This window comes from Phyllostomus hastatus, unplaced genomic scaffold, assembly GCF_019186645.2.
Source record: "Phyllostomus hastatus isolate PE091 unplaced genomic scaffold, TTU_PhHast_1.1 phas_contig_152, whole genome shotgun sequence".
In the NCBI taxonomy this organism is placed as follows: Eukaryota; Metazoa; Chordata; class Mammalia; order Chiroptera; family Phyllostomidae; genus Phyllostomus; species Phyllostomus hastatus.
Genome location: NW_025333622.1, coordinates 11,856,057 through 11,875,901, shown reverse-complemented (window position 1 = coordinate 11,875,901; position 19,845 = coordinate 11,856,057). Strand labels below are relative to the sequence as shown.

The 19,845-nt window shown below is 37.8% G+C and overlaps 2 protein-coding genes across 5 annotated transcripts in view; one reads left to right on the top strand and one right to left on the bottom strand.

Annotated features, from left to right (window-relative positions):
* Window positions 1–3,770, bottom strand: part of CUNH12orf4 (chromosome unknown C12orf4 homolog) — a 53,088-nt gene extending 49,318 nt beyond the window's left edge. Inside the window, exons 1-4 of one of the 3 annotated variants that reach the window (XM_045830643.1) lie at window positions 3,649–3,770; window positions 3,395–3,559; window positions 2,005–2,207; window positions 360–505 (exon numbers count right to left, since the gene is read on the bottom strand). In XM_045830643.1, coding sequence (XP_045686599.1) covers window positions 360–505; window positions 2,005–2,182 — 324 coding nt within the window. In that variant the 5' untranslated portion in view covers window positions 2,183–2,207; window positions 3,395–3,559; window positions 3,649–3,770. Of the gene's footprint in view, window positions 1–359; window positions 506–2,004; window positions 2,208–3,394 lie in introns of all 3 variants that reach the window. The other 2 variants (XM_045830646.1, XM_045830645.1) reach the window with 2 other exon arrangements.
* A 186-nt stretch (window positions 3,771–3,956) lies between these two features.
* The window catches only part of RAD51AP1 (RAD51 associated protein 1), a 30,562-nt gene continuing 14,673 nt past the window's right edge, over window positions 3,957–19,845 (top strand). Inside the window, exons 1-6 of one of the 2 annotated variants that reach the window (XM_045830561.1) lie at window positions 3,957–4,062; window positions 6,129–6,178; window positions 7,319–7,460; window positions 12,139–12,242; window positions 16,124–16,210; window positions 16,745–16,894. In XM_045830561.1, coding sequence (XP_045686517.1) covers window positions 4,046–4,062; window positions 6,129–6,178; window positions 7,319–7,460; window positions 12,139–12,242; window positions 16,124–16,210; window positions 16,745–16,894 — 550 coding nt within the window. In that variant the 5' untranslated portion in view covers window positions 3,957–4,045. Of the gene's footprint in view, window positions 4,063–4,798; window positions 4,843–6,128; window positions 6,179–7,318; window positions 7,461–12,138; window positions 12,243–16,123; window positions 16,211–16,744; window positions 16,895–19,845 lie in introns of those variants that run through there. The other variant, XM_045830560.1, reaches the window with a different exon arrangement.

Here is a 19,845-nt window from a genome sequence, read left to right as displayed (position 1 = left end):
TTATAAATATGTTCCATAGAATATGTGGAAGATGCTTTTACTAAAAAATTATTTGTTGTTTAATTGCAATTCTAATTTAACTGGTGTCCTGTTAAATCTGGCAACCCTATGCTGGTTAGAGGTACAAAAGTAGCCTCTTGTTTTATAAAAGCATTACGTAAAGTGCTGAGTCTTAGGTACTTACCCTGATATGGAAAAGAAGTATTCAAGCATCAATATGTATTGTATGTTATGGAATAAATTTTTGCAATTAGAGAAAAAAGGATTCTTCAACTGTTTCAGTATTATCTTAGCAATTTAAAAATCCTCATCAAAGTTCAAAATATTCTTGAAATTTACAATCTGATCAATATTCTTACCTCAGCATAAGCTTTGGCCCAAGTACTTGCCAGTTGATGTAAATCTACTTCACCTGACTTCACAGCTTCCAGAGATGCTTCAGCCTCTCTATCATAATCTCGGAGAGATTCTTCTTCTATAAACTGGCTCAGAGCTTCTTTTAAGTCTGTAACAGGGTCAAGAAATGCCATCATCAGCAAAATCCAGACATAAACAGGGAATATTTTACCTGATTAAGCATTCCAATGTGAAATTTTATTACATCAAGCTTATCCCCTTAATAAAATGTCTAAATAAAAAAAGCTTAGGGGATCATTACCTAACAACATTTTTCTTTACTGCTACAGGTTACTGCTTGAAGAATAGTCAAAATTCTATTTTGCATAAAATAGAATTTTATGCAAAACTTTGATATAATCTGTTAATTTCTTACGCCTAATGCTTCAGTTTGAAACTCATGCATAACTCTCATGCATAACTTTGATATAATCTGTTAATTTCTTACGCCTCATGCATAACTCTCCTGCATAACTTTGATATAATCTGTTAATTTCTTACGCCTAATGCTTCAGTTTGAAACTGAGTAGGTAAAGTCACACATAGAAAGAACCCTTGTACAGATTTTGAGGGTTTGAAGGTTACTGTATTAAATGAAATAGTTTCCTATACATATACTGCTATGCAGTTTGATTTTGAAGAGATCATAATTGAATTAGTATACTAAAACTGATTTAATTCAGATTCTCTATATTCTCTATTCTCTATAGTTCCACCTGTAGAGACAATACTTAGAGACTAATATAATGGAGAAAGCACTGAGATAGAAGTCAGGGTACTTGGTTCCTGTGTTGGCTCTGTCTACAATGTTACATTAGACCACTGCTTCTCAGTCTTGAGCATGCATCAGAATTCCCCAGAGTTTCTGATTCAGCAAGAACAGCGTGGGGCTCAAGAACGTGCAATTCTAAAAAGTTTCCAGCTGATGCTATTGCTTCTGATCAGGGAACAAATAATGAGAACCAATGCCATAGGCAAATAATTTAACCTCTTTATGTACAGATTTCCTTATTTGTACAATGACATTGTGCTGGAAAGTTTCTAGGTTTCCTTGAACTCTAACTATCTCCAACCCAACACATTCTCAATTTAAAATTTTTTTTTCTCATTTGTGAGGTGGAATATAGACTTTTAGAAATGGTTTAATACAGATGAGATTATGGAAGTAATTTAGGTAAGCAAAAATTATTCAAAGATTTATAATCTTTCTCTTCCATGCCATCTCAGGAATTGAGAACAAGATCATTAAAGGGGCAATGCACTTAGCAATATAATTCTATAATATAATAAGTGATAGCTGAAATGCCATATGAATCCACCCAACTAAATTAAGAGGTTAAAAGTTTTACTTCAGACTTTGTAACTAATTTTTCATTATATAACTTAATTTTTATACTAACTTGCCTTATAAACAACTACAACGATTATAGAAAAAGCACTAAATAAAACAAAAGTCTGGAGAACATTTTTGTTCCTGAAAGAAATTAAACACTTCACATTTATGGCTCTTTCCAACGTTTCTTAGGTTTATGCTTTCTAACATGAAACTTTTAATGACAGAGACTCCAGGAAAATAATAAAGCAGTATTAAAAAACATCAGTTCTCACCTTTTTCTATGAAGCATGGTAAACTGTGCAACAGCATCAGACGTCCATGTAAATCACTGGCATTCTCTTGAACGGGAAATTTGAGGGGCACCCTCAGTTCTAAGCACTGACTTCCTATTTTGAATTTATACACAAATTCCCTTTCTCTGTTGCAGAATCTTTCTCTGTTTTTCTTCATCTTCTTTTGCAGGATCACTACAGAACTAACAAAAAATTAAGCAGCAGGGTGTAAGTCCATCAAAAACATGATGTACCTAAGACAATGTTCTGCCATTCAGAGATTTTATTTGAGTGACTCTGAGCCAGTTATTCTAGGTTTCCTACTTTTATCCCTGCATTTTCATCTTCATGAGGAAAATGAAGTGCTTCTTTTTAAAATGAAAAGTTTAAGGGTTATTTAAGAAAAAATGTGCCCATAGAGTACTTTGCATTCCTAGGTAGGGGTCTCAAGAACAGGAAAAGAACATGGAGAAAATAGCAGAGAGGATTCTTAGGAAGAGATACATGGGTGGGAAGATAATAGAATTTGTGAAACAGATGGTGACTATAAAGTCAAAGTAACAGATCAGGGACCAAGAAGTGATCTTGGCGATCTCATGTTGTATGAGATCAGACTGGGGGTAGAGAGAAGGGAGATGGGCATTCGAAAGATTTCCATATGGGAAAAAGACACGCAGAAAATAGAAAGTACAAAATATCCCACAAGACATGCTGTTCAGACAAAATATCCCAGAAGGATGCTGTTCAGAAAGAAGAAAATCTAGTCAAGAAAATTAAGAATCAACATCAAGTAAAGGTTTATTTATCAGCCACCTTCCCAGATTCAATGTCTAGGCTTTTTCCTCATCAAAGCAGTTCTTACACTATTCTGAGTTAGAATAGGATAGGACAGTGGACCCATAGTAATCTTTCCAAAGTAGATACCTGATCATATTATTTATCTGCCCAAACACTTTTATAACATTCCATTGGTCTCAGGATAAAATTCAAACTCTTTAACCCAATTTACAATGCCTCTGCTTAAATCTCCAGGTTTTTTCTTTTTCAGCACCTGCACCTCTCCTCCCCAAGGCACAAATTCGCAAACTTTATTTTCCAGCCGTACTGAACCCCTTTCAATGCCAAAACAACCTCTTTTCCCACTCCCAACCTTTCTGAATGCTCTTCCTTTGCCTAAAACACTTATTGCTCTTTTTCCTCGGCTGAATATTTTTTGTAAATAATAACCATTAGCTTTCGTGTCACTAGGTTCAACACTTAGACGTATGTTTCAACAAATTAATTCTTTAGTTCTCTCTTCCCACATTTTCTTTCTTTAAAGCAGGGTGAAGTCAAAGAAGGATTCCCATGCAAAAATGGGATGGGAGGACGAGAGCAGGACCGAACTTACACTGCCGAGAAGAGATGATGAGGGCAGACTGCGGGGCTGCGAAGCTCCAGCCGAGGAGGGGGCAGTCGCTCTATTACTGGGTTGCATTCTGAAGGGGCATCCTCGCTCTCGGTTCTGGACTCACCTCTCCAAGTTCCGAAGTCCGAGGGATCTGCACACTCAGAGCTGTCAAGAAGCCACGGCACAGGAACATCAGCTGACTTACCCGCAGGTTTTTACACCCAGCAAATCCGGTGCGGCCGATTCGCCCACACCTTTTCTTTTCCCGGCACCACGTAAAAAGTTCTTCGGTCTAAGTGCCTCCTTGTTCCATCCTGTCTCAATTTAACCATTTAAAGTGTAAGAAGGTGTATTTCTACCGTTGTTGTATATTTCAGAGTACGCACAAAAGCCACCCTTGTGACGAAAGTGCAGCGGCTAAGTACAAACTCGACTCTGGTAGAACGGAAGAGGAAGGGCAATGAATTGGAGGGGTGTGAACAAATGAGGTCCACTGAGGACGCATGCGCGTTCGTAAGGATGGCTGGTAATCATTGGAGGACTGTTGTCAGGGGGCGGAGAACTCCGGTGTTTGGTTTGGGCGGGAATTGAAACCGCCTGTGCTGCGTGCAAGAACTTTATAGTTCCATATATCCATCCTTGAAGGTAACCATGGTTCGGCCAGTGAGGTGAGTAGTTCTGAACACACGGCGAGGATGGGGAGAAAGAGCAGGAAGACGCTGTAGGCATCGTCACCTACACACGACTAAGGGGAAAGGGCCGAGTAGAACCGAGGGTAGCGATTGTGGGGTGGACGGTTACAGGGAAACTCTCCAGCGTCCGCTGAGGGCCACCCACTGAGCTCTTTTTCCATCTCCTTGCCTCCCTTCGCAGCAGCTGTTTCTTGTACCCACCCCTGTCAACTAAGACCTTGTTATGGTAATATTCCAACATCCCTTTACATTTCACCGAGTTCCTACTTATGTGCTATTTCATTTGTTCATCACTATAGTTCTTTGATATGGCAGTTTAGGCATCCCTGTCCTATCGAGTTAAACTTCTAGGCATAAAGACTGGTTTACCTGGGTCGCAAAGCTAGTGAGTGGCAAGATAATACTCAAACCTAAGTCAACCTGGCTCCAGATTCTCTGTGCTTTCCATTATACTATTTGAAACTATTCCTCTACTTAACCACGGTTGAGGCCTACGGTCCACCATTCATTTAGTAAAGTTATGAAATATATTTACTTTTATACATTAGGTCCAGAAGGTTACATTCTGACCAAGAGGTGAGTTTGGAGGGCCAAAAATAAACACTGCAATGTGAGAGAGAAAGTGAGGAGGAAAGCTCTAGTTAAATAGGATATTTAGGATGTGTCTCTTTGAGCAGATAACCCCTGAGCTGAGGCATGAATAACAAGAAGACAGCCAATGAAAATCTGGGGCAATCCAGGTAGTGGGAACAAGAGGTAAAGCCCTGAGCCTGACCATATTTGAAGGACAGCAAGAAGGCCACGAAAGCTGTAGCATTAGCTAGCAGTGGGGAGCATTGTAGGGGATTAGGTCAGAGGAATCGATAGGGCCTTGCAGGATTTAGAAAGAGTTTGGATTTTAATCTAAGTGCAATAGGAAGTCGATAGAGAGTTTTAAGTAGAGGAGAGAAATCTAACTTTGGTTTTATAAAGATGACTGGCTACTGGTGGAGAATGAATGGGACACTGGGTAACCAGAAGGGGAGCAGAAAAATCAGGAAGCTATTGGATACTATTTGGGTTGGGGTGTTATTGTGGACATGGAATGGGACAGATGAATTTGGGATATTGCATTTGTAGTTACTGCTCACAGAATTTGCTGATGAAGTGAATGTGAAGGAAAGAGGGGAAAAGAATCACAGATGACTTGATCTTTGCACTGACTGAGTTGGGGAAGATCATGAAAAGGAATAGGTTCAGGAGGTGGGGGATTGAGAGTTCTGTTTTGAATGTGCTAAGTTTGAATGTAAAAGTGGTGAAGACATAATCCCTTTGCCTGGAATACCAGTTGTCATCATATGATTTGCAGGCTCTGTCAGGTCCCCAAGACCTTCTCAGGAGGTCCATGAGGTCAAAACTATTTTCATAGTACTGTCATTACTTGCTGTTTTTCATTTTCTGTTGTTTTCATTGCAATAGTGATCCAATGGCTGGTACCTTCATACAAGTCAAGGCAGTGGCACCAAACTGTAGGAGTAGTCATTGTATTCTTACTGCTACACACTCAGAAAAATTAAAAGAAAAAAAAATGCCAGTTTCACTAAAGAATGTGTTTGATGAAGCAGTAAGAATTATATTGTCATAGTTTAACCATCGAGCATACTTTTTTAAGTGTTGATTTTATGTTATTATTTAATCTCAGGACTTCCAAAGGGGTTTTTATATTCAGCTCTCAAATTCCTTAATTCCAAAGAGTAGGACAGTAACAAGAATATGCTTCATTTGAATGTTCTGTATGAGGAAATGAGAAGTATGCACAGAGCACTTCCAGTTGTCTTAAGGAAGCACACTTGTAAGTTGTGAGCTGAACTACCCTTTTTTTCATAGGAAACCATTTTTTTCTTGAAAGAACAACTAACATGTTAGATTATTCACACTTGGGAATTTGGCAGAAGACAGAAATGAAAACTAGAATACCATTTCATTTAGTGCCTAGAGGAAGGAGGAAGGAAATTATTTTTTTTCACCTTTGCATAAATGAAGAATTTCTGTCTTGGTCATAGGAATAAGAAACCAGTCAATTACTCACAGTTTGAGGACTCTGATGATGATGGTATGTAGAGATTCTTATTTTGTTTTAAAAGTTTGGAAATCATTTCCTCAGAAATTGTGTGTGTGTGTGTGTGTGTGTGTGTGTGTGTAATGTTGAACATATTACCCAATTGCATATGACATAGCTCTAGAAAAATAATTTTCTAAGCACTTAGGATAATTATGCTGATAATTACACTGACAAGAATTATGTAGATGAAATTGGAGGGCCAGGTAAAGTAGGTCTATAGGTCCCTATACCTCAAAGTGCAGTTTGACTCCTTACTTTGAAATAGAGACTGCTTTTTTTTTTTCTTTGAGACACAAATGTGTTACAGAATATAATGTGAAATCTCCATTAATTGTACAATAAAACAATACCTTAAAGAAAGTTAGGCTTCAGTTATACCCTGTTCAGTTATACATTTACTTGTCTCTGCTATAAAGGGAACTTCGGTCAAAAAATTTGAGAAATATGGGGTTAGGTTATGTTATCTTTGAAAAAGGTTTTGTATTTCTCAGACACTAGAACTTTTTTGAGTCAAATACTTACTAACTCTGAGGTTTGAAGGAATGCTGTTTTGTCTCGGGCACAGCCTTAAATGGCTGTTAAGACTTAGGAGAAAATAATATGGAATATAATTTGTAGCTTTTTATCACTTCATCAGTCTCATACCAAATATTTATAAATTATCAGTTGTATTCTAGACATCATGGGGTAGAGGTGCAGACAAGTCACAAGTTATTATATTCCTATATAAGGAAGCATAATACATACAACACGTATTAGTAAATGCTAATGTAGGTGATTAAAAGTACAGGTAACCTAAAAGTATTCATACATGTATCATGTGTGAGTTTAAAAGCTACAGCAGTGGTTTTTTGTTGAGTGTCAACAGAAATATATCAGCTTTTGGGTGAATTGGTTTTGGATAGATTGATATTTAAATAAGTAAAAATCATTAAAACAAAATTAAATGAATGAGAATAAAAACAATATATCAACAATATTTTTTAAATTGTGAAAAATAATTTGCTTAACCTTATAACTTGAACTCACACTGTAATGAATTTTTAATTGCTAAGAAAATAATTTTATTTATTTCTTACTTAGAAAAAGCAATTTTATATATTCTTTTATTTTTAATTCGCACATGAATAGATGATTTTGTTTCTGCAACTGGACCTTTAAATAAGAAATCCAGAACAACACCAAAGGAGTTAAAACTAGAGAGGCCAAAACCTAAATTAAAGAATCTCCAGAAAGAAGACATCCCATTACAAGAGAAAACTCCTAAAAAAAGGTGAGAGGTAAGACATACAGTAAATATATCATATGTGTTCATTTAAAAGACAAACAATTCTGGCTGGATGGCCCAGTTGGTTGGAGTGTCATCCCTTACACCAAAAAGGTTGTGGGTTTGATCCCTTGGTCAGGGTACGGATGGGAGGCAACCAATGGATGTTTCTCCCTCTCTCCTTTCTCTCCCCCTTTCTCCCTTCTTCCTTTCCTTTCCCTTCTCTCTCCCTCCTTCTCTAAAAAAATTAATAAACATCCTTGGGTGAGGATTTAAAATAAACAAACAAATAAATAAATAAAGAGAAACAGATTCAAACTTTTGGTTTACATGTGTGCTCAAGTAGAGTCATAGGTATATGGTACAACCTATCTGGTACAACCTTATAGGAGAACAGGGTTGTACCGTTTATCCCCTTCTGGCTTAAAAAAGAAATTCACAAATATGTAAGGAAATATCCATTTAAATATTAAGGTAATTATACTTATAAAGTTTTGAAATTATAGCTTACTTTTTTATAGGACCCTGTTCCTGTCTCTCTGAAGTCCTCAAATCTTATAAGGCTACTACTTTATTAAAAATTACATTTGTAAGGAAAGTTTAATAAAGTTTAAAAACGTATTTTCTACAAATAAGATATTTTCTCTTTATATTGTTAAGACTTGTCAGCAGTGAGAAAATCCTGCAGTTTCTAGACTAATCCTGGAATTCCATCAGTTAGCACCAAGAGGGAAGATAGGGTGAGGGAAGTCCTGAGAGGCACAAAACTTGCAATGGAGGGGAGATGGACAGAAGAGTATTAACAAGTGGAACATGGGGCTTGTGATGGTTTAATGCTACAAGTATGAGAAAGGTTAATTAACAATGAGACTCTGCCCTGGCTGGTGTGGCTCAGTGGACTGAATGCTGGCGGTGGATCAAAAGTTTGAAAGTTAGAATCCTGGTCAGGGCACTAGCCTGGGTTGCGGGCCAGGTCTCCAGTTGGCAACCAATCAGTGTATCTCCTACACATTGATGTTTCTCTTCCTTTCTTTATCCCTCCCACCTCTCTAAAAATAAATAAATAAAATATTTTTTTTAAAGAGACACTTAGCTCATGTCATTCTCTTTATTTTTCTTCCTCTTAATTTTTGTTTGTGTTTTTGAGCTTCTTGGACTACATTTTAAATATAGTGGAAAAGAAAAGCCAATCCACAAATGGGAGAAAACATTTGCATATCATATAATCATTGAAGGACTTGTATTTAGAATATTTAAAGAATTCTTACAGCTCAACAATGAAAAGAGCAATAACCCAATTTAAAAATAGGGCAAAAGATTTGAGCAGATATTTCTCTAAAAAAAGATATGCAAATAGCTAATAAGTACATGAAAAGATGCTCAACATCCTTAGCTGTCAGGGAAATGCAAATCAAAAACCACAGTGAGATAATATGTCATACCCACTAGGATGGCCATAATTAAAAAAGGTAGATAATAACAAGTGTTAAGAAAGATGTGGAGAAATTAGAACCTTCGTACATTGTTGCTAGGAATGTAAAGTGGTGCACCTACATAAGAATACAAAGTAGTAGTTCTTCAAAATGTTAAACCAAGTTGTATGATCCAGCCTAGACATATGAAGGGGGAACCCCCCAAAAACCTGGAATTATCTTTTGGAGTGCAGGCCCCTGTAGTATAGGCTTTCCTCGCTAGGTGAGTGTTCTGGAAACCCATCAGTATCAGTGTACCAGCTGGCATTGTTGTGAGAGGCTGAGTGTGACTTCAGTGACCTTTTTTTTGAAGATTCAGTGTTTGTCCATTTTATGATGGGTGATTTATGAGTGCACCTGCTCACACTGTGCTGAGGGTTCAGCAGTTTTTGACCAAAAACAACATGACCCGCCTGTGTCCCACCCTTCCTATTTACCTGATCTTGTCCCAAGCAACTTCATTTTGTTGATGTGGAAGAGGTGAAACAAAAAAATGGCAGAAACAGTAAAAGGCACCAAAATAGACAAGTTCAAAAACTGTTTTGAGCAGTGAAAAAAAATCTCTATAGGTGTATTACATCAAGTTGAGAATATTTTGAAGGTGACGGAAGTTTAACATGTAAGAATAAATAATTTCTTATAAATAAGTTCCAGGTTTGGGGGGGACCCACTCTTGTATACCCAAGAGAAATGAAAACCCATGTCCACACAAAAAATCTGTACATGAATGTAGCATCATTATTCAGAAGAGCCAAAAAATGGAAGCAATCCAAATGTCTATCAACTGATGAAAAGATAACATGGTATATATCCATGCAGTGGAAGACTATTTAGTGAAATAGTGAAGTAAAAGAAGTGAAGTACTGATGTATACTCTACAGCATGGATGAACCTTGAAAACATGCTGATGGAAAGCTAGGTACAAAAGGCCACATGTTTTGTGATCCCGTTAATACAAAGTGTCCACAATAGTCTAAGTCCATAGGAACAGAAAGAAGATTAGTGGTTGCCAGAGGCTGGGTAGTAAGTAGTAAATGGGGAGTGAATGCTAATGGATACAGGATTTCTTTTGGGGGGTGATTATACAGATTTCAGGTGTATAATTCTGTAACATCATCCACAGTGTTCACAACTCCAAGTCAAGTCTTCATCTGTCACCATTTACCCTCCCCCATACCCTCCTTCATCATTGCCCCCTTCCTGCACCTCACCTCAGCAGTCACCATACTGCTGTTCTTGTCCATGAGTTTTTTTCTCTTTCTCGCTCAATCCCTCTTCCCTCCCCCACACACAGTCCACCCAACCTTGGCAGCTGTCAGCCTGCTCTCTATGAGACTGTCTCTATTTTTCTTGTTAGTTCAGTTTGTTCATTAAATTCCACATATGAGTGAGATAATTTGGTATTTGTCTTTCTCTGACTGGCTTATTTCACTTAGCATGATGCTCTCCAGTTTCATCCATGCTGTCGCAAAGGGTAAGATTTCCTTCTTCCTTACTGCCAAGTAGTATTTCATTGTGTATGTGTAGCACAGCTTTTTTATCCACTCATCTACTAATGGACACTTGGCTGCTTCCAAATCTTGATTATTATAAATAACATTGCAATGAACATAGAGGCGCGTGTGTTCTTACAAAATAGTGTTGTGGGTTTCCTCAGATAAATTCCTAGAAGTGGTATCTTGAGTCATAAGGCAGTTCCATTTTCAATTTTTGGAGATAACTCCATACTACTTTATACTGGCTGTACAAGTCTGCATTCCCACCACAATGCACAAATGTTCCCCTTTTCTCCACATCTTCACCACTTGTTGTTTGTTGATTTATTGATGATAGCCATTCTGACAGGTATGAGATGATCTCATTGTGGTTTTAATTTCCATTTCTCTGATGATTAGTGACATTGAACATCTTTTCATATGTCTATTGGCCATCTGTATGTCTTCTTTGGAGAAGTGTCTGTTCAGGTCTTTTTGCCTACTTTTAGTTGGATTGTTTGTTTTTTGAGTCATATAAATTCTTTATAAATTTTGGATGTTAACTTCTTTTCAGATGTATTATTGGTGAATATATTCTCCCATTCAGTGGATTGTCTTTTCATTTTCTTGATTTCCTTTGCTGTGCAAAAACATTTTAGATTGATATGGTCCCATTTCTTTATTTTTTCTTTTGTTTCCCTTGCCCAAGGAGATATAGCGGGAGAAAATGTACCACTACAAGAAATGTCTGAGACTTTACTGCCTATATTTTACGATAAGATTTTTATGGTTTGAAGTCTAGCATTTTCTTCTTTAATACATTTTGAGTTCATTCTTGTGTTTGCTGTAAGAAGGTGGTGTAGTGTTATTTTTTGCATGTCTCTGACCTGTGCTCTGAACACCATTTATCGAATAGACTATCTTTACTTCATTTTATGTTTTTGCTCTCTGTCAAATATTAATTGACCATAAAATCATGAGTTTATTTCTACACTCTCTACTCTGTTCCATTGATCTATATGTCTGTTTTTATGACAGTAAAAATAAAAAAATAAATCATTCAAGGTACATCTCAGTATTTCCTCCTTTTTGCAACCTTTCCTTATCTGGTTTTGATTTCCTCTTACACACCATAGCACTTTTCACCGCCTTGAGTAGGAGACATAATAATTTCCTTATGTGGGATAATTGTTAGTATGTCGTACCCTCCTCATTAATTGAAGACTCCTTGATGATATTTTTATGTCCTATCTAGTGCAGCACCCCATATACAGTAAGTACTTGGAAAAATATTTGTTAAAGTCTAGATTGGGAGGGACAAATGTAAAAAATTTTTTAATTAAATATAAGACCTATGATAGCTGCCTGAGGAGGTGTGGGTGAAATCAAGCAAGACTCTAAGTGGAGGTGATCTTTGAGCCAGGTCTTTATTCTAGGTTGAGCAGGTGCTTCCCACCTGGGTGGAACTGACAGTAAGGACAAACATTGCAGTGAACAGAAATAGTAAGTGCAGCAGCCCATGCTGCTCCTGTTTCAAATCTCTTACACAAGATATAACACGACACTGTGACATTTTAGATGTCATACTTAAAGGTCAATTATGATTATGATTATTGTTTAAAAAACATTTTTGTGAGATTAGCAGCTCTTAAATAGTAATTCAGGAAATTCTCAAATTTTTCTGTTTGAGATTGATCATTTAAAAAACTCAGTATTATTATTGTGTGTCTCCTCTAGAATGGCTCTAGATGACAAGCTCTACCAGAGAGACTTAGAAGTTGCACTAGCATTGTCAGTGAAGGAAATTCCAACAGTAACCATTGATTTGGAGGACTCTCAAGGTAAAAGTAACTTTATTTTCTATATATTTATCTCTGTAACCTTCTCATTGGTTTTCTAATCATTTCTTGGGATCAGCCTTCACAGAGGAAAAAGTAATATTGTAATACTTTGGACTTTAAATAGTGTGATTTGAACAGGGTATAATTAGATTCAGTTGTTTATTCTGTTGCACAAATCTCATACATACATACATACATGCATACATACATACAACTCTCCTTAACTCCCAAAGTAAACTAGAGGACGTGGGCTATGAGCTTCAGTGTTCAAGTTACATTCTTGTATACAATGAAAATTTTATTTTTTGATCAAGTGAATTTATCTATACAATCTTAACAATCTACCTCTTTCTCTCAAAATTCAAATTAGTTAAACATGACCTAATTATGATAATCTTTATTATTTACAAAGGTCAAAGGTATTAATGTGCTTAGCAAGCTGAGTAGACTTAAGGGATCTATGGTTTCTGGATTTCTCTGTATTTTTCTCCTTTGAGTTTTCTGGCAATTGTCACGGGTGCCAATACTGACCTTCTGGAAAGGCAGAAAGCATTATCTGGAAGACACTTCAAACTTCTAAAATGCTTTTTTTTTAAACATTACATTTTATTAATTATGCTATTACAGTTGTTTCAGTTTTTCCCTCTTACCCGACTCCAGCCCTCTCACTCTTCCCCCCACCCACTCCCTCAGACAATCGCCCCATCATAGTCCATGTCCATGGGTCATTCATATATGCTCATTAGCTACTCTATTTCCTGTGCTGAACTTTACATCCCCTGTAACTACTGATTGGTACTCCTTAATCCCTTCACCTTTTTCTCCTATTCTCCCTACCCCCTCCCTTCTGGCAAACATCAAACTGTTCTCTGAATCTATGATTCTGTTTCTGTTCTGCTTGTTTATATATTTTTATTCTATAGATTCAATTGTTATTAGATATGTATTTGTTGCCATTTTATTGTTCATATTTTTTATCTTTTTCTTAAAGAAAGCCCTTTAACATTTCATATAATGCTGGTTTGGTGGTGATGTACTCCTTTAGATTTTTCTTGTCTGGGAAGCTTTTTATCTGCCTTCCCATTCTAAATGATAGCTTTGCTGGGTAGAGCAATCTTGGTTGTAGGTCCTTGCTTTTCATCACTTTGACTATTTCTTACCAATCCCTTCTAGTCTGCAACATTTCTTTTGAGACATCAGCTGACAGTCTTATGGGGATTCCCTCATAGGTAACTGACTTTTCTCTTACTGCTTTTAAGGTTCTCTCTTTGGTATTTTAATTATGGTGTGTCTTGGTGTAGGCTATTTAGCATCCATCTTGTTTGGGACAGTCTGTGCTTTCTGAATTTGTGTGTCTGTTTCCTTCACCAGTTTAGGGAAGCTTTCTTTCATTATTTTTTCAAGTAAGTTTCCAATTTCTTGCTCTTTCTCTTCTTCCGGCATCTTATGATGCAAATGTTGGAATGCTTGAAGTTGTCCCAGAGGCTCCTTACACTACTTTTGTTTTTCTGCATTCTTTTTTCAGCAATAATTGCACCTCTGATAAACCTCATTGGATACAATATGGTCACTGTACAAATCTGGATTATTTTTCTTCTTGCTGTTCTGGGTGTTTCCTGCTTTCTTATATCCCAAATCACTGATTGATTCTCAGCTTCATCCACTCTACTGTTGATTCCCTATAAATTGTTCTTTATTTTAATTAGTGTATCCTTCATTCCTGACTGGTTATTTTTTATGAATTCCATGCCCTTTTTTATGCTCTTGAAGTTCTCACTATGTTCACTGAGCATCCTTATAACCAGTGTTTTGAACTCTGCATCTAGTAGATTGCTTGTCTCCATTTTGTTTAGCTCTTTTCCTGGAGTTTTGTTCTGGTCTTTGTTTTGTTCATTTTGGCCATGATTCTTTGTCTCCTCATTTTGGCAGCCTCCCTGTTTGTTTCTATGTATTAGGTAGAACTGCTACATATCCCAGGCTTGGTAGAGTGGCCTAACATAGTAGGGGCCCTGTAAGGTCCAGTGGCACGGCCTCCCCTATTACCCAAGCTGGGTACTTGAGGTGTGCCCACTGAATGGGCTATGTACACCCTCCTGTTGTAGTTGAGCCTTGATTGCTGTTGGCACATCCAAGGTCAGCCACCACCTATGTTCTGTTTGGTGTCACACAACATAAGCTACAAAGTGATCTGCAGATGGCTGCTACTTTTGCTGGGCTTTGAGGTCCCCAGGTGAGGCTGAGGCGTGAATCGAGGCTGGCTGCTGCTAGCGTCCAGCCAGGGGCAACTTAGCGACAGGTACAGGAGCTTGCTGAAGCCAGATGCTGCTTGTTTGAGATAATTTAGGAAAATCTGAACATGAACCAAAACAAGCTACTCATATGGAAAAGCCACTGGAAACAACTTGCAAGGTCTGAAAGTTGGGTGGGGCAGGACCTCAGGGAATCACCAGGGTGGAGCGAAGAGTGTGAGCCAGGTTTGTGTAGTGTCAGATATGGCACCTACCTCCCAGCTTGGTGGCTCTGTGGTGGGAGGGCTCAGAAAAGGGACAGTGGTCTCTGCCAAAACTTCTCTCTGGGAGAAAGCTGCCCCCCAGCTCTTGCCCTGGTGCCAGACAGTTAGTTCCATTCTTCCCCATTTGTCTCTCATGTCTTTCAGTCTGCTGCCCCCATGCTGGAGCTCAGAGGGAGGGGATCTGCCAGGGAGTCCAGCAGTTTGTGTTCCGCAGCCTCAATCTCCTCTGGTTTTTACAGCCAGAAGTTATGGGAACTTCTCTTCCTGGCACTGGAACCCTCAGCTGAGGGGCCAGGTGTGGGGGTGGGGTCCCTCGCTCATGAGATATCCCTCCCAATTTTATCGCCATGTGTGGGTATGGATCATTCTACAATCTGCCCCTCCTACCAGCCTTGTTGTAGTTTTTCTTCAATTCCGTAGTTGTAGGGCTTCCATTTACCTCAATTTCTGACAGTTCTGAATGATGGTTGTTCTGTGGTTTAGTTGTAATTTTGATGTGATTGTGCAAGGAAGTGAGCCATGTTTACCTACATCTCCTTCTTAAAGTGTTTTTTGGATTATATTGTTTTGCTTTAAACTTCCTTTTTGTTGGAGGATATTTTTAGCCCATTAGTTTATGTAGGGGTATGGATTTTTTAAAAATCAGTATTGCCTCCTATATGAAAATAAATGAGACAGTGTTGATTAGGGGACTTTTAGTAATCAGGAATCATAGGAACTTTAAAAATGTTGGATATCAAACTTAAAAAAGTAAAATTCATCTTTTCTCCTGTAAGAGACTGTAGAATGTATAGCAGGATTTCTTTGTAAGTACAATTTCTCATAGAATAATATACTTTATAGCTGGGATTTAATGGTACCAATTATAATAACTTAAAGTTTTATTAAAATATTTTAGATCATTTTAAGGTTATTATAATGATCAAAGAGTCTCTATGCTAGTGAAAATATGGGTCTGCCTACACAGAAACAACAATTAATATTTATTGACTATTTCCTATGTACTGGGCACTACAATAAGCAATTTTCATGTGTAATTGACATTTAACCCCCCACAATAACCCCATTTAAACTTCACGCTATTTTCAGCTCCATATTATATATAAGGAGAGGATAAACAGCTTTCCTTTGGTCACATAGCCAATTGAAGTAGTAGAGCCTAAATTTGAACTTCAATCTAATTAACTCTGATTTCAGAGCCCAAACTCCTAACACTATGCTAGCCTCTCCAAGTAAAGCACTAGTTTGAGTTTGGATCATCTCTATATATACCTGGATGCTATTACATTTAGCACTAATCTTACTACTTTTAGGCATTGGTTGATTTAAGGTACATCTGTTTTTTTTCTTACATCTTTCTTATATTTAGGCAATGAAAAACATGGCAATAGTGAAACAGAAAAAATGGATAAGTCTCCTCATATCTCCAATTGCAGTGTAGCCAGTGATTATTTAGGTAAGTTTTTTTTTGTAGTAATAATAATATCTATTTATTACAACAATGCTATTTTTCTAACTTATATTTAAATTCCTGAAATTGTAGCTAGAACCAGGTTTTTAAATTTTGTCAAAGTTCTGTTAATCTCTCTTCTAGGTTTCTCTCTGTTTTGGCTTTCTTCTCTTTTACTGTAGACCCAATTTGTTTCCTGGTGAAGGTCAGGAATACCCATGGCTTCTAAATGATAGCAGTTGGCCACTGAAGAAAGGGGTTATATTTTCCCAGCTCTAGTTTGAAAATTCTTGGGGAAAGACTCTCTCATTTTGGATCCTGTACTAATTCTTAAACCAGACAGTGTTGCCAGGAGGCAGATGTATTATGATTGGCCCAGAATGGGCTATGTGGTATGTTACTAGAAGCAGGGGAAGGATGAAGCTGGGCAAATAAAAACAACAGATACAATAGGAATCTACTAGGAGTCTACTCACAGTTCTTTAAATATTACCATCACAAAGAGTTTTCCATTGAATTTTATGCCTCCCTCCCCTGAAGATTTGGACAAGATTACTGAGGAAGATGATTCTCATGATGTTCAAGGGAAAAGAAAAGCAGCATCTAAAGCAGCAGTGCAACAGAGGAAGATTCTTTTGGAAAGCAGTGATGGTGACAGTGCTAACGACTCCGAACCAGACTATGACACTGGTAAGTTACGTCCTACCTCAAAATTAATTCTATGGAAATTCAACAGTGCTATGGTCTCTAACAACATAAAATATATGCAGAGCACTGTGCTAAATGCAACCTGAGGAACACACAGGACAGTTAAATTCAGCCATCGCATTTGGGGGAAAGCTTTAACTGGAGATGACCTGTGAGACATGTGTTAAAAAAGAAGTAGCATTTAGGCATACTACAGGGGTAAAATAGCATTTCTGACTGATAGGCATAAACAGTGGGATAGATGAGTACATGTATATAAGAGTTCAGCCAGGGCTGTACGGAAGAATGCTGTAGAAAAGGCTCAAGAGCCAGGCAGGCAGGCACTAGATCATGGAGCATCTCAGACCCATTGTATGAAGTGTAGACTTTTTTCTGTGAGTAGTAGAAATTCATGAAATATTTTGGATAGAAGTGATATGATATCTGAACTTCTGGCTAAAATGGAGGTACAGGTAGGTACACTTAGGTTCCTCACACAACCAAAAGAAAGACAACGACAAATTTAAAAACAAAAACAACCAGAACTGACAAAATTGAACTGTATGGAACTCTGACAACCAAGGCATTAAAGAAGAAATATTCATCCAGGCTGTTAGGAGGGGTGGCAACAGGCAGCTGGGATGGAGAGGATGCACTGCAAGGAGACAGACCAGGCTGGGCAAGGTGGCAACTGACAGACCAGGTGGTCCCATGTTCACAAGCAGATAAGTCAGGAGGAATGAGTGGGAAGGAAGATGAACAACACAAGCCAGGGTTCCAGCATGGGGAAACTAAAGTCTCAAAAACCTCTGGCTGTAAAAACCTGTGTGAGGCTGGCTGGAGAAATTCCCAGGCTCACAGGAGAGTTCATTGGAGAGACCCACAGGGTCCTAGAATGTACACAAAACTACCCACCCAGGAATCAGCAACAGAAGGACCCAATCTGTGTGTAGGTAGTGGGTGAAGTGACCGAAAGCTGCTGAGAGCCCAGCAATCAGCATTGTTCCCTCTCTGACCCCTCTCCCACATACAGCACCAAGAGGAGTGACGTGGGTTGCGCTGCCCTGGCAAACACCTAAGGCTCCTCCCCTTATAATGTAACAGGTGCACCAAGACAAAGAAATACGGGCCAAACGAAAGAACAGATCAAAACTCCAGAAGAAGAACTAAGCAAGGAGGAGATAGCAAGCCTATCAGATGCAGAGTTCAAAACACTGGTAATCAGGTTGCTCATAGAAAATATTGAGTACAGACACAAAATAGAGGAAGCAGTATAAGCTATGCAAAGTGAAATAAAGAAAAATATACATGGAATCAATAGTGAAGGGAAGGAAACTGGGACTCAAAACAACAATTTGGAACAGAAGGAAGAAATAAACATCTAACTGGAGCAGAATGAAAAAACAAGAATTCAAAAAAATAAAGAGAGGCTTAGGAACCTCCAGGATAACTTTAAATGTTCCAACATCTGAATAATAGGGGTGCCAGAAGGAAAAGAGGAAGAGTAAGAAATTGAAAACTTATTTGAAAACATAATAAAGAAAAACTTCCCCAATCTGGCAAAGGAACTAGACATGCAAGTCCAGGATTCTCAGAGTCCCAAAGAAGTTAGACCCAAGAAGAAATATACCAAGACATATTAAAATTAAATTAATCAAGATTAAAGATAAGGAAAGAAAAGCAGCAAGTGGAAAGGAGATAGTTACCTACAAAGGAGTCCCCATAAGACTGTCAGCTGATTTCTCAAAAGAAATCTTGCAGGCAAGAAGGGGCTGGAAAGAAGTATTCCAAGTCATGAAAGGCAAGGACCTACATCCAAGATGACTCAATCCAGCAAAGCTCTGATTAGGATGGAAGAGCAGATAAAGTGCTACCCAGATAAGGTCAAGTTAAAGAAGTTCATCTTCATCAAGCCCTTATTCTATTAAATGTTAAAGAGACTTATCTAAGAAAAAGAGGATGAAAAATATGAACAGTAAAATGAAATTAAACTCACAACCATCAACAACTGAACCTGAAAAACAAACAAACAAACAAAAGCTAAGCAAACAACTAGAACAGGAACAGAATCACAGAAATGGAGATCACAAGGAGTGTCATCAGCAGGGAGGGGGAGAATGGGGGGGAAAGGTACAGGGAATAAGAAGCATAAATTGTAGGTACAAAAGAGATAGAGGAGTTAAGAATAGTATAGGAAATGGAGAAGCCAAACAACTTATATATATGACCCATGGACATGAACTAAGATGGGAGAGATGCTGGAGGGAGGAGGGGGTGCAAGGCAGAGGGGAATCAAGGTGGGTAGGAGTGGAACAACTGGAATACCATAATCAATAAAATACACAAAAATAAATGAATAAATGAATAAAATATTTAAAAATATAATGCAATCCACGAATGTGTGTCACATGTAATTTTAAATTTTCAGTAAGAAAGTAAAAAGAAACATATATAGTTTATCCTCACTTGAGGATATGTTTATTGATTTTAGAAAGAGAGAGAGAAACATCAATCAGGGGATCGAATCTGCACTCTAGGTATATGCCCAGACTGAGAATTGAACCTGTAAACTTTTGGTGTATGAGATGATTCTCCAACCAACTGAGTCACCTGGCCAGTGCACCCCTCTACTCTTAAAAGTAAATAGTTAAGGACTTGAATAGACATTTCTTCAAAAATGATACACAAATGGCCAAAAAGCATATGAAAAAAGGCTCAATATCACTAATCAGTAGAGAAATACAAATCAAAATCACAATGAGCTTTCACTTCACAGTCATTAGGATGTTAAAAAACAGAAAATAACAAGTATTGGTGAGGATGTGGAGAAATTAGAATTCTTGTGCAGTGTTAGTGGGAATGTAAAGTGATCAACTGCTATGAAAAACAGTATGGCATTACTCAATTAAAAATAGAACTCTATAAATCTAGCATTTCTACTTCTGGGTATATAT